This window comes from Protopterus annectens, chromosome 3.part0 (genome assembly GCF_019279795.1).
Source record: "Protopterus annectens isolate FY-2018-M chromosome 3.part0, PAN1.0, whole genome shotgun sequence".
Classification (NCBI taxonomy): domain Eukaryota; kingdom Metazoa; phylum Chordata; order Ceratodontiformes; family Protopteridae; genus Protopterus; species Protopterus annectens.
In genome coordinates this window covers 1,383,586,129-1,383,601,191 of record NC_056731.1, presented here as the reverse complement: position 1 = coordinate 1,383,601,191, position 15,063 = coordinate 1,383,586,129, and the positions used below count along the sequence as shown (strand labels likewise).

The 15,063-nt window shown below is 36.2% G+C and overlaps 1 protein-coding gene across 1 annotated transcript in view; it reads left to right on the top strand.

The window, feature by feature from the left end:
• Nucleotides 1-15,063, top strand: part of LOC122797076 (meprin A subunit beta-like) — an 896,893-nt gene that overhangs the window by 87,695 nt on the left and 794,135 nt on the right. The window contains exon 3 of the mRNA XM_044065851.1: nt 12,361-12,579. Coding sequence (XP_043921786.1) covers nt 12,361-12,579 — 219 coding nt within the window. The remainder of the gene's footprint in view (nt 1-12,360; nt 12,580-15,063) is intronic.

Here is a 15,063-nt window from a genome sequence, read left to right as displayed (position 1 = left end):
ACCCAGAAATAGCACTTAACCTCTGGCTAAAAGTATTAACATCTTTACATGAGGACTCAGCTTTGAAAGAAGGCACATCCTGAACAGATGCCAACCTGGTTAACAACATGAAAAAACAATACTCCTCCTAAAGAGTGAACCTACAAGCCATATTAAAAACTGTAGACTAATAATTTGCCTTCCGATGATGTACAAACTATATACTGGAACTGACGCTGACAGAGTTTATAGTCATTTAGAAGAAAACTCAATCATGGCAATAGACAAAAAGGGTAACAAAAGAAAGTATTATGGCAAAAAGGATAATTTGTTGCTTGATAAATCATAATATAGAAATGTAAAAATGGAAAGGATCTAAGTATTGTATGGATAGATTACAAAAATAGTTGACACCAACCCACATTAATGGATAAAGGAGTGCTTACAGATGTATAAGATACCCCCTACATTACATTACAGGGATTATGAAACAATGGCAAACCATTTGCAATTAAGTCATGACAAAAGACAAATTATTATCCCAGGGATAAAAATTTCAAAGGGGGATATTTCAATGTGATTCTTTGTCATCAGTGCTGTTTTGTCTTGACATTAACCCATTAAGCTCTCTGGTTATAATTTGATTCCCAGAAAACATCAACATGTAAACACTTCTCATCTTTTTTTTTTGTGGATGATTTAAAACTATATGGTTCATCAGATAAGGAGTGGAAAGCACAACTGTAAATGGTTAAAACTTTCTCAGATTATATAACAATGTCATTTGGTCTTGATACGTGTGCAAAAGAACATTTAAAGCAGGAAAGCTGCAGCACCAAGAAAATATCAATCTAGGACAATAATGTAATATAAAGGAACTTTAGCAAGAAATAGTGTATAAACATTTGGGAAATGAAGAATTGGCAACAAAGCATGAACAAATCTGAATAAAACTCAGTAAGGAATACTTCAGAAAATTGAAACTAATATTGAAAAGAGCCCTGACATCTAGGAACAAAGTCCAAGCTATAAATCATTTTACTCTTCTTGGTTTAATTTTTAGTTTTTGTGTGATTGACTAGCCCCAAAATGTTGGATCAGTTGGACAGAAAAACAAGAAAAATGTTTCAAGCTTATCAAATGTTTTATAAATATCAGTGTTTGCCAAGATTATATATCCCACATTCTGAAGGAGGTATGGGCCTCCTTGAAACTGATTGCATGTGTAGGTCTGCAATCATGAGACTGTATACATATCTGCTGACATCACCAGATACAAATGTAGTGAAAGTTTTAAAACATGAGAAGAAAAAGTCTAAGATGACATCTCTGCTTAGTTTAGTAAAAGCATATCGGTCTCAAGTGGGAGCAGAAATCAAACCAGAAGTAGACAAAAAAAAAACAGGCAGCAAATGAAAGTGCCCAAAACAAAAGAAAGAATATAACGTGAAGGATCAGATGAGAAGGCAATGTGGAAAAAATATAAATATTGTGATAAGCACAAAAAACTCCTGGAACAACCTCATGTTGATTAGGATTTGATGCAGGAATGGTTAAGGAGAGGTGAATTTAATCCAAAAGATGAAAGGTTAATATTGACAGCCTAGGATAGTAGACTATGTACATGTTGGTTTACAAAGTCCATTGAACAAATGCAGGATCTGTCAAAAAGAACTGGAAGCATTCGGACATCTTGTTGTTGGAGGTGGTACATTAATGCCAGAGAAACTGTATATTAAAAGGGATAATAATGTAGCAAGAGTGTTGCACTGGGAATTGTGCAAACATTACAATACAGAAGTAGCTGAGAAGGATTAGAAACATGAGACAGAAAGCATTATAGAGAATGATGAAGTTTATATCACAGGAATCACCGATTACCAGCAGTTCAGAAAACAAGATATACTGGTCCATGAAAAGAAGGCAAAATTAGTATTGAGTATTGAAATTGTTACACCCAATGATTGCAATGTCTTGTTTACAAAGAGACACAAAGTCATAGAATACCAGAATTTGCAAGCAGAAATGAGAGCAATGTGGAAGAAAGATACCCAGATGGTTCAGATTGTAGTAGGAGAAATGGGTCTCATAAAAAAAGAATTTACAGTCATATTTAGATATGCTACCAATACACATAACTCTGTATGAACTGTTGAACGAGTCAATTCTGGGCACATTGTGGATGCTACAAACAGCACTTTTGGCTAAAATCAAAGATTGAAATAATACTAATTTCATGAACTTTAATCATACCTTGACTTAAGAAAGGGGTCCAATCCCATCATGGTATTAGAAACCCAAAAGACTTGAAGAAATTAAAAAGTGAGGTAACGGAGTATCACATCAATCCCATTTTTTACCATCTAATTCTGTGGCTTTTTTAGCAAAGACTTCAGAGTTATATTAAATTGCTCTAGTAAACCATCAGTTTGAGAGTGGTACACTGCCACTCATAATGGTTTTATTATCACAATGGCAAATTAGTTGCATTGTCTGGACATAGATAAGGCTTTCTGGTCCATGAATATTTCTTTGTGCAATCCTGCCTTGGAGAAATGTAACACTAGTTTATTGACTATTGCCTTAACACTGGATTATTGCAGGAGTTCTGCTTCATGAAACTAAGTGGCATAATCCACATTCACTGAAATTAATTGGTAGCCCTTTTTTTAAATTTTACTAGGTGATCTACAAGATCTATGACTATCCAGTTGAATAAGACTTCAGTAATAAGCATAGGTATCAGAAGACATTCTGAGCAAGCTGCACAGATATACCTGTTTTCTTTCATCACACCAGACCACTAAAATTTAGCAAAAATTATAATTCTGGTTTTATACATCAATAAGTGTACTCCAAGATGTGGCTATGTGCCAGTTTCACCATAAGCACTCTCAAAAGTTTGTAATTACCAGTTGGTGTAGTACCTTTTCTTTCTACTTATTTCTCCTGTATAGCAAACCATTTTCAACTCAAAATATGGATATAGGATGAGGCCTTCTCTTTCTCAATCTACTCTGGCTAGATTTTCAGTGTTATTATCCTCCTACTGTGCTTTCTTAAAATTCCCTTTATCTGCAAATCTACCAAGTCAAGAAAACTAGTCAGTGCACTGACATAAATTACAGGGTATCACCTCTTACCTACAGATACAAGTATCAGTGTTACTTCTTCTCTGATTCCTTCTTCTACAAAAGGCAGTTCACACCAGCAAGTTTCTTCTGCTTTAGTTTTGATAGTTCCTTAACTTTTACCTCAGTAACATCTGTCTCTTTATGAGGTATGCAGTACTGGCTGCTGAAAGTCCTGTTTCTGACTAGCCCAGTGATTTGACTTTACAGATGGAAACTTCAGGTTCTTTACACGTTCTGTTTTTTTTCTTAATGATCTTACAACTATAGGTCTATCACTCTATATGTCTCCACATAGATGTCCTTTACTAATTTATTACTTTAGTGGATGAAATATGCCGACAAACTTTCAATAATATTGCACTAGATGATCTTTCTTATCATTTTATGTATTGAATTAGTTGATTACCTTAACAACTGAGGTTTTCTGGCAAGACTCAATGCTAGCTTTCTGACAACATTTATGTGTTTCTATCCTATCTAGCTAAAGCTAGATTTTTAGTTTCTTCTGAAGTTTCTACACCTATCCCTTTTAACAAAATAGTGTATTTTTATCACTTAATTTAGCTGCTCTTGCTCCCTCCATTGCTCCATTCCACCCCAATTTCCAGACAATGCTTTGAACTGAGGGAAGTCTTAATAAGTTATGACATGTCTTAAATTAGGTATCAGTGCTACAAGATTTAGTACTTTACCCAAAGGAATTTGAATGTCTGTGTGCTATATGAGGTATTGTTTCCTGTCTCCATGACCACATACTAATTCCACCTTCCTCTTGTAATTTATTTTGCATCTAAATTCATCTAGCTCCCTAATAAATATGTAATTTCATTTAGAGATATTATTCAACATAGTGTCCATATAGTGTTTTATGATATTCTGATATAGATAGTTAGATAGATAGTATACATATATATATATATATATATATATATATATATATATAGCATAAGGGAAGAAATGTAATGTATAATGCAAACTCTTTAAGAATCCCATAAAGATAGTGCATGCAAGATCCCATGTGATTCTCTCTTGTTTAGACAGCTTCTGCCATTACTCCAAAGGGTATCTTTACATACCTGTAGCTTCAGTATATTTGCATCATTCATCACTATCTGTAAGCTTTCTGTGAAGAAATATAGAATGCACAATGAAAGAACAGTGTTTGGAGCACATGTGGCTGAAGTTAAAACAGTAGAAATAATGTAGCTGTTGCTTGGTATGAGACAAAGGGAAAGTTACTATTAGCTGTGCATGTATCCTGCATTGTAGCAGTGCTAGCTGTGACAGTGTACTTTGATTAACTATACCAGTCACAGGTACATTGTGGCAAACAAAGAGATCTAATGTACAGTCATGAATGAGAGAGATTTCTGCTCTGGAGTTGGTCAGTGTATGCACAATCCAATCTCCATTTGTACAGGGTTATCATTTATGGATAAATACACCTTAATAGTTAGAATGTTTCCTTTGTTAGGTCAGGAGGTGTCTACATAGCAGCTAAGTTCAACATTTGATTAAGTCAGCAGAATCAATGGCGCAGTCATTCACTTCATTGACCTGACTTAGCAGCATACTTCTCAACCTCTTACAGCAAGAAATGTGGACAATGTCATGAATAAAAGTGGGACAGAGGCCCAAAAAAGGGACAATTTTTAAATATTGCTTTTACAAACCTTAGAAAGTTAATAGAATAACAAGTTTTACATTAACATGGATTTTCTGAGCGGTGTGAAGTCTGAAAATCAAATGTCTGTCATTAATTTTTAATCTTACTCTTTAATGAGTTCCCACTAATTTGCCATAAAACCGCAATTTTCTGAAAAATGGACCAAAAATATGGGACTAAAATCTGGAATTCTGCAAAAGTCTGTCCAGTTAAGAGGTATGCTTAGCAGGTGAGAGCACTTTTGTTAAGTTAGAAGCATCAATAGTAGATCAATATCCTGCCAAAATATTAACAGCCTCTCTGAAGGCATCAAGCTCACTGTTAAATAGCAAACAGAGAATAGAATATAATAACAACGACCACAAAAACACCAGTGAGTAACAGCTCAACTTTCTAAAATTTAATAAACAGACAAATCTCACTTCTCTAGCACCTCGGCCAACAGTCGAGGCGCTAGAGAAGTGAGATTTGTCTGTTTATTAAATTTTAGAAAGTTGAGCTGTTACTCACTAGTGTTTTTGTGGTCGTTGTTATTATATGAATACTCAGAATTGTTGTTGAGAGAATAGAATATGCCTGAGTCCTTTTCTTAGTGAAAGCCTGACCCTCTCAAGGATATGTTCATAGTTTCATAGGTAGGTACTAGGTTATCTGCCCGAGGGCATTTATAAGCCTAGCCAGAGTGTGTTGGCTTTCGCCGCCCCATTGATTAATTAACTGATCCTCTATCAAGCAGAGCCAATGAAGTGATCCCAGGGGTGTATTTTCTGTTACCCATCCACTCGTCAAGGTTTCTCTTAAAGAGTGTTATTGAGAGGCTCTGACTGATGTAATTTGGAATTTTGTTCCAAAGCATGGGGAGTCTCTGTGACAGGAATCTATCCCTCCAGCATGTTCTATTTATTGTTGTGGTGAGGTTTAGCTCATTAGAGCACGTGGCTCACAGTGACTTGGATTTCTTTAGGTGGAGCATGTCCATCAATTCTGAGTTGGACTTGGCTTTGTAAGTCAGGCAGAGATCACCTCTGAGTAAGCAATATGCCAGTGAGTACAGCCGGAGTTTTTTCAGTCGGGCTTCATAGGACATATGTTTGAGGCCAGTAATCCTCTTGGTGAGGTACTTTTGTGGTCTTTCCAGCTGTTGGAAGTGTCTTGTGAGGTACATCCCAAATGGGGAATTGTACTTTATGATGGGTCTAATGAGTGATGAGTAGAGGGGCACTATAACCTCTTTATTTCTAGATGCGAACCCTTTAGTAATTAGATGGGCCACATAGAAGGATTTCCTAACTACTTTGGCAATATGATTGTCAAAGGAGAGATTGCTATCTACCTGGGTCCCCAGATCTCTTATTATCTCTTCTGTATTAAGGGGGCTGCCACCTATGTGGTAATTCGTGGGTGTTTTGTTTTTCCCAAATGGGATGACTATGCATTTTTTGGCATTTAGCTTGAGGCCATGACTTTGACACCAGGTGTCTGTGTCAGTAAGGCCCTTTTGGAGGATGTCCGTGGCAGACGGAGAGTCAATTATGGCTCCCAGTTTGCAGTCATCGGCGAACTTGGTTAGCCATAGTCCTCCTGAGTTTGTCTGTACTTCTGAGAAGTATATGCCGAACAGTAGGGATCCCAGGACCAAGCCTTGTGGGACACCACTTATGAGTGGTTTAGAGTCGAACCTAGAGCCCGCTGTTTTATCCAACAGGGTATCCAGGCTTTCGGCAAAGGCCTTCACCTCAACATGAAAAAGAGTTCTTGGAAGAAAACTGTTAAGTATTCTTTATGTTTTACTTTTTTAATCAGGTCAGTGACCTGATCGAATAGGATCCTTTCAGCCACAGCCCAGCATACCTCTCAGCTGTCCCTGATTTTGACTCAGATTTTCACTCTGTACCTCTTAATCCCTCCTAAAATAGGTGACTTTTGGAGAAAAGGTGGTGAATTATACTTAGTGAATAATGACAATAATTAGAGTTATACACTTCTTTTACTTGAGAAAATGTATTTTAATTAATATGCTCTTATTCTGTGTGCATATCAAGTTAATAGACTAATATTTTAAAAGTGTTGCTGATTGTGCCCTGAATATTTTTGGATTTTTTCCTGATTCTGTTGAGATTTGCCCCTGATTCATTTAAAAGCTATGAGGCCCAGGATGAGAACACAGCATAGGTTGTGGTTATACAATTCACCACACAGGTGTATTCTACACAAACAAAGCACATAAATGATGTTAACTATAGTTTCATAAGAGGATTATTTGGTTCTCCAAAAATGGCTGTAAGTTATGGACTAAAGTTATGTAAGAAAGTAGGAGCACGATTCTTTAGCGGTGAAAATATGTCTAAGTTTAGAAATTATAGCAGGTAGGTTAGAGAAAAAAAATAAAGTGGAAAATGATTTCAAAATTATAGCATAAGCCTTACAGCCAGCATGGATTTTGTGAAAAGAATAGACAAACTGTCATGAGGAATGTATAAAGCTTATGAAACAAACAATTCAACAGCTTATGTCAGATGAACATTTGGCATTTTACAAAAGAAAAAAAAACGTACATATCATGCAATACACAGAAACTTGAGGCCTTCCTTAAGATTAGTAAAATAAAATGAAAAACCTGTATTTGTGTAATTACAGAATCCTGGGTTCTGTTGCAGTCATAGCACTTTTTGCATTCCAGGATACAATACCTGTCGTGCATTCAGATCCACGGACTACTATGGCAGAATACTGTTTTTTATTTGCAACCCCACTGTCTCTTTCCAGAAACAAATCTGTAACTTGTAGAAGTCCCAGTTACATCACAGTATCACATTATTACCAGTTATACAATCCCATCAATGACCCCTTCAAAGCATGCAAAATACCCTAACCAGTTAGAAAAGTTAATAGTCAAATGGAATACCTTTCTTAAGTCAGCCATCCACCCATAAATTGGAAAACATTTGCTACCAATAACAAATATGCCCAGAGCTTTTGGAACGTTTTTAAATGCTAGATGATCAGATTCTCCTGCTGCCCACTAGAGGTGTTAATCTTCTTGATCTTGTCCTCACAAACAATTCACCAAATTACACCATCACATTTGTTACCCCCTTCCTTGACAAATTTGACCATATCACAGCAATCTTTTCTATGACAACCTGCTTTGTGGCCTCTGATAACTGCTCTACATTCATGGATTACTTCAAAAGCAATTATTTGCTGTTTACTGATCATATTGATAATCACAAATGTGATAGCTCCCCAGCAAACATTGTAACTGAGACTGCTGGCGACTGCTCTAAATTTGACTCCCTCTTGGACAGATGCATTGAGGTATCTGTACCAATCTAGGGTAAGCATAGCGGCCAATCTGGTGTAAGCATAGTGGCAAGTTTAGAACTACCTTGTAAAGAATCAGGCGCAATTAGCAGGATACTCTGTCTTGTGCAAGGTAAATGACACACCAAATTTCACAGAAAAAATGGTACAGAAAACACTAGATTGCAAGAAATGCCCATTTAAAACCCAAAATGAAGTAGGCAGTTTACTGTCAGTATGGGAAAAGAACAGTTTCTCTAGCCAATAACCAATGTCTTCAGTAAATCTAGCTAAAGATCTCTGCATCTCCATTTAAATGAAAATTTAGCAGTCACATGATGAAACTCACTGTTGTATGAACACCAAAACCCAAGTCAAGAAATTGTGCAAAACAGCATAAAATATAAATCTATGTGAAAATATTTGTGTAAATCATACAGGATATAACAACTGTTGCATGCCAGCAAGTAAAGAACAACATAGTTCAAGCTGACTGAGGATACACTGAGAAAGATAATAGAGAAGATTATGATCGGGTCGTCGATCATAACCTACTTATTATGTATTTGAGACATGCATGCCAAGAAATTCACCTCAGGAGCAAAGCTTGAGAGGTGAATCTTGGCATCCATGTTGAAAAGACATAATATGGTGTTATATGACTGGTGACACAATCATAATTCTTTGTAATGCATGGAACTTTATCTGCTCAATGTACTACTAGTTACAGGGAAAAAAATCACAAAGTGTTTTGCTGGCTTTCAAAGCCATAAAACACTTTGGAGACACTGTCAGAAAGGCCGTGTAATGCTGTCAGTCACATTTACACTTATCTTTCATGCTACTCAACTGTCCATATTTTCCCAGAATGACCAGATTATTGCTTCATATTTTTGGACTGTTTCTCATAAAACCTGTGGTTTTTATCCACTGAGAACTGGAGTTTCACAGTCTGTATCCTTCAGAAAATACATCCTGCTATTCAAGTAATTTTCTAAGTTCATAGGACTCATTATCAGCACGGACAGCAGGTAGAAACAAATCTTTTATTTCTGCTGCTGTCATTTGCTGGTGAGTACTGGCAGATTTTATTGCCTGAAGCTAGACCAGATCTTAACTTTAGCAAGGGGTGTTTAACATTTGTTAAGGTCAGTAAGCATTGGCTCACTCTAGCACTTAACTGGCATGTCTCTTTTGTCTTTTTTACCAGTGTGTAATCACTGTGCTCCATCCATTCATCCATCTATAACCCCCCTTTTCCCATTTTTGCACATGGAGTCAGGGTGGCAGTTTTACAGTGACAATCATCTAGACTCAAGGTTTACATCATCAGGTGGATAGCCCTGCTACGATACTTCTTCCACATTACACTCTCACTCCAGTGGCCAGTTTAGAGTATCCAACCCACCTACTGCATTTCTTTGGAATGTGAGAGGAAAACAGAGCACCTGGAGGAAACATACACAAATACAGGGACAACACAGAGACACCCACAGAGGGCACCCCAGCTGAGAACTGAACTGGGAAACCTCTTTTTATGAGGTAACAACACCATCCACTATGCTACTGTATATCTGTGCCACCCTAATCCCCATGCTCCATGCACTACAAAGACTTTTTTTAAAAGCTTACATAAACTACTACTAATATCTATTGGTAATTTCTATGAACACACTTTTAAATATACTATTATATTGGTAATGAATCCTTTAAATCTAGGGAAAAAATCGTTTGCAATATACATTATATATTAACTGTTGATATTAGACTACAGAAACTAGTAAATGCCCACAGATAAAAGATCAGTGTAATTCAATCAAATTCGGCATGCACTGATAAAAACTAAAATATATACTGGGTAGTCAATAAATGACATCTAATGATGAGATTTATAATCACGTTTTTAAAATATACTAATGCATGCAAAACTTGGGGAAAAATTGCATCTGTATTAACCATCCAAAGATGTTCTTTTTATAATCATAGGTTAGTACTAAGCTAAAACCCTACACCTTATGTTTGCAAGGAAAACACCTTAACCATTAGGCCACCCTCCCAACCCTTTGTTAATGTAATATTTGTATATTCAGTTTAAAAGTCTTACACTTATCAATGCCAGTGAAAGTAAATATTGCTGCAGGATGAATAAAAATGTGTTTGTGAAGTGCATTTGAGGGCTTCTTCCACCTAACATCACTTAGGTGTTCAGTTATTTGAACCAAAAAGCCCTAGAGGTTTGTCCAATGTAGAAATCACCACAGAAGCATGTAACTAGATGGATAACTCAAGGGGTGGTACAAGGGATTTATGAACAAATCTGAAAAGAACCATTTCTTTTTATGGTAGAAAAACTATGAATTCTAGCCACCTTGTTATACAGAGCACTTCTATTACATAGAAAACATCCATGAGTTTTAACACCATCAGCAGATGGGGGGAGGAGGAAGCTTATTTATGCTTCCCTAGAATCTGGCCTAAATTCTTACCCTTTATGTATGTAAAACCCCCTGAAGATGGTAGGTTAGAACACAAAAATCTGTCTTGGTGTAAAACATGCCAGAATGCCTGTACAACTGATCTAAGTAAATTTTAATTCTGACCATAAGTCATCACAAACCAAGATTATTATGAAATGTTCTGGAAGGAGGTTGCTTTTGGTTTATAGGTAAGCAAATCCTAGATCTGTTATTTCCCCAATAATGTCCGATCTGTCAGGCATCATTGCTTGCATGTATGCACTATGTATAAAGTTTGCATGTTCTTACCTATTTTGGGATTTTCTTTGGAATCCCTAGTTTCCACCTACATTCCAAAAACTTGATGGCAGGTGGACTACAGATGCTAAATTATGCCCCGATGTACATATTAAAGTACATACACAAGTATGCATGTCTGAGACAGAATGACATCCCAGGATATCCCTGCAGGACTTGTTTTACTTTACACCTATTGCTTTCCAGAATAGGCTTTAGGAGATATAAAAAATGAATCTTGAATGAATAGTAAACACAATAAAAGGTAGTGGCTACATCAATGAACCAAACTGATTCCAAAATATGCAAAACATCTTCAGGCTTCATTGTACCTACATCACAAAGTCAAGAATTAAGCTAGACAATACAGACTACATTATGGTCAAAGTCAAGCAATGTGGTACAATAATTTTAGTAAAAACTTTCAACATCTAATGCCCCAGGCAATGAAGGTTACACTGCATTCAATAATGTTGCATTACAAAACTAATGTAACTTTGACATTGTGTTCCTGTGTAAGAACATTGTAACATGGAGGGGACAGTATTTACAAATTAAATGAGCAGTCACATTAAGCAATTCTTTTAAAATATTTTAAAGTGGTCTTTTGCCTTTTTGTGAAAAGTATTTTCTCTTATTTTCTCTTATAATCTCTTATTTTCTGCTTTCATAAATACTAGACAGAGGCTGTTATGTATTTGTAGAATCTCAAGTATTATACATGACTCATCATTACCAAGGGGCTTCTGGGCTTACAGAATCTCTATGAGCCAATGCTTATTGCCTAAAGAGGTACAGAAGTTATGGAGCAGATAACTGTCTGGGTAGGAAAGTTACAGTCAGCTCTGTTCCTTAATGCAAGATATTTTTGCCTTCCCAAAGCTCAACAGTAGCATTTGTGACCCGGGGTTGGCAGGATGAAGTAGACTACATAAGTTTGTAAGAATTGTTTATTTTTATTCTATTATTATTATTATTATTATTATTATTATTATTATTTTTGCAGAGGTGCAGTTAAGGTGAAGGCATATACAAGAAGTCTGTATTTGATAATCATTAGGCTGTCTCTTGTTTCCCTGATGAGCGATTTCTCATAAGCCACTTGCCTGCTCATACCACAATGAAACTAATGATTCTTCAAGACCACTGTTACTCCTTGGGGGAGTGTTTTCCCCAACATTGTATGAATGTGGAGTTTGTCTATATATAAATTTGGCATGTGAATTGTGTAGTGGGTCCCCCTGCAAAAATAAAAAAAGACTTACTTTGAATTCTTCCATTACTTTAACAAGTAGCTTTTCAAGACTTGCCATTGAAGGATTTAGTGATGAGTAACTGAATTTCACTGACTCATAATATGTCTTTCATTAACTTATCTGCTAACCTGATAGCAGGTAAATGATCTTGGCAATATTTTGTTGAAACATGAAGGTGTTACTCAAAGGTGAGTCTGGGATTATGCATTATTTAAAGACATTTGAAAGATAATATACATCAGTGGTGTACAATTGTTCTGTCTTTACAGGTAAAGAACATAATTTTCAGAAATACGATGAAAATGAAACCAGTTCATTAAATGTTCCTTATGATTATACATCTGTGATGCACTACAGCAAAACAGCATTCCAGAATGGATCAGAACCAACAATAGTCACCAGGATGCCAGAATTCAAGAACGTGATTGGGCAGAATCTGGAGTTCAGTGACTTTGACATCCAGAAACTGAATCGGCTTTATGGATGTAGTAAGTTTCCAAACAGCTTTCAATATTTTGTAAGTCATAAAGAAAAAAAAATGCTCTACTGCTCCAAGAGAAACTTATTTGCAGAAGGGAATATCAGAGCTGATGTTCTGTTTGACATATGTATGTGAAAGTTTGTCAAGTGTGATAAATCTAGTACATCTCGGCTGGGGATATAGCAGGAAATTTGTACCAATACATACATTCATACATGCACAGATATTCACACATGCAAACACACTTACCAATGTACAAAGTTACTTTAATGAGTTATGATTTACTTGAGAAAATCAAGACAAAATCATGACCGCTGATTAGAACAGGCTGCGTACAGAATGAACAAGCTGTAACTGCGATGGCAGATAAGAAAGATAACCTGTCTCACACAACGTCTATGGCATATTCATAACTCACTCATTTAGTGATGTGACTGGTTAACTCACTAGTTTATTAATTGATTGATTGATTAATTGATTAATTAATTTGAATATATTTTCTCAGGCATTAAGGAGGAAAAACAAGTGGCATGTCACATTCAGTGTGTGTTTATCTATATGTTCTCATTTAAAAATACCATAAGTGCACCAAGGAGGAAAGGATTTCACATTCAGTGTGTGTTTATCTACGTGCACTCATTTAACAATACCATAAAACATAAAGAAGCTTAGCCACATCACCCAGCACTGCTGGGAAACTAGCAGTGGCCCCATTAAGATGTTCTCCACATATTCCTGGTGAAAATTTGTGTACACCCATCCATTCATACAGACAGGTTCTAAAGGTTGCTAGGAGAAGTACTATGCATAATGGGTAAAGGCAGCCTATCCCAGAAATGAGGTATACGTTGGGTTTGGTATCTGTCATTCCCACCAGTGTTGTTGATGTGATAGTGTAGGTTGAGGTCTCTAGAACAGATGTTTGCTTTACAACTTGCTCTGTTTAGCTGCAGTAGTTCAAAGAGTGTTGGGCCATTAATAACATGGAAAGTGAAGCAGCAATCATTCTTTAGTAGTCTGTATGACACTGAGTACAGCAACAGAGTTTTTAGTCTATTAAAGTAACTAAGGATACTGAGACTCTGGTTCTTTTGGTAAAAAAAATGTGGGAAGTCTCTCAGGCTGGTTTAGGAGATTGGTAAGGTACATTCTGAAGAGTGCTTTGTATTCAGTGAAGAGCCTAATAAGGGATTTTTTTTTTTTTTACTTAGAAAGTTACACCGTTGTGCTATATTCCTCCCGACCAGTATGATCCTGAACTGCTGATGTGCTTTTAGCTGCCATTCTTACCAGCGATATCAGAACAAAGTTCCAAACTATTGATGAGGCACTGATGAAAGCGCACCAACCCCCCTCCCCAATACCCATTAGTGTCACTACTGCAACAAATAGCAATAATATCAAGTCCGTGTCCTGCATCTGAAGGCAAGCAGCCAACTGCCAAACAAATCCTCCTCCCACACAGAAGGCTGCCACTTTCCCTCTTTCTTACTGCTTGTAGGACCCTGCTATACATCCTTGGAAGCAACGCAAAATCCCATGCACCACAAACCTCCTGCATCATTTTCTCCTAATTTGTCTAATTTTGCCTTGCAGTGATTGGCATGCCCTGTGCCAGATGATGTTTAATAAATGGCAAAATTCTGAAATTCAGTAATAGTTTTTTATTCACAAGAAATTCAACATTTTAATTGTCAACTATTTGTTTGGAACCCTGGCTAAAATGGCCATGATACTGTATGCAAGGAATGGGACACCATATTTTTCATAAGAGTGGAAAAGAGTAGAAATGACATCTAATGGAAGTGAAGCATATGAAAACAAATATGAAGTGAGCAAAAATATAAGTGGTATTATTAGTATCCATACCTCTCAACTGTACAGATTTTTGCAGAATGTCCAGATTTTTGCCTCATATGTTTGGCCTGTTTCTCATAATATTGTAGTTTTTTGGCAAGCCACTAGCAAATAATTGAGATTTAAAGTCAGAAAATAATGACAGCCATTTAAAATTCTGATTTCTTTGGATTTTGAAGATTTGCCACAAAGGATACAAGACTGAAGGATTTTCTAACCATTACAGAGACATTATGGTCAAAGGACATTCTGTTATTAACATATATGCCAAAGCTCCCTGATGCCCATGTCAAATTTAAGTAGAGTGGTGTATATATATATATATATATATATATATATATATATATATATATATATATATATATATATATATATATATATATATATATATATATGATAAGCAATATTGATGGAAGAGTTGCCAAAGGAAACTATGGATTTCTTGGTGCTAAGGGGCATCCCATGATTAATAAATAAGCTTTTGTTTGTTTCAGTCCTTGCTGTAACATTTGAATATCAGAATGGAATTTGATAACTGCCTCAGTTTACAATTATCAGTAAACTTAGTTAGTCAAAGTCCTGTCCCTTGATATCAGATTTTATGTAACAGACACATATAACAAAGATGAGGGGA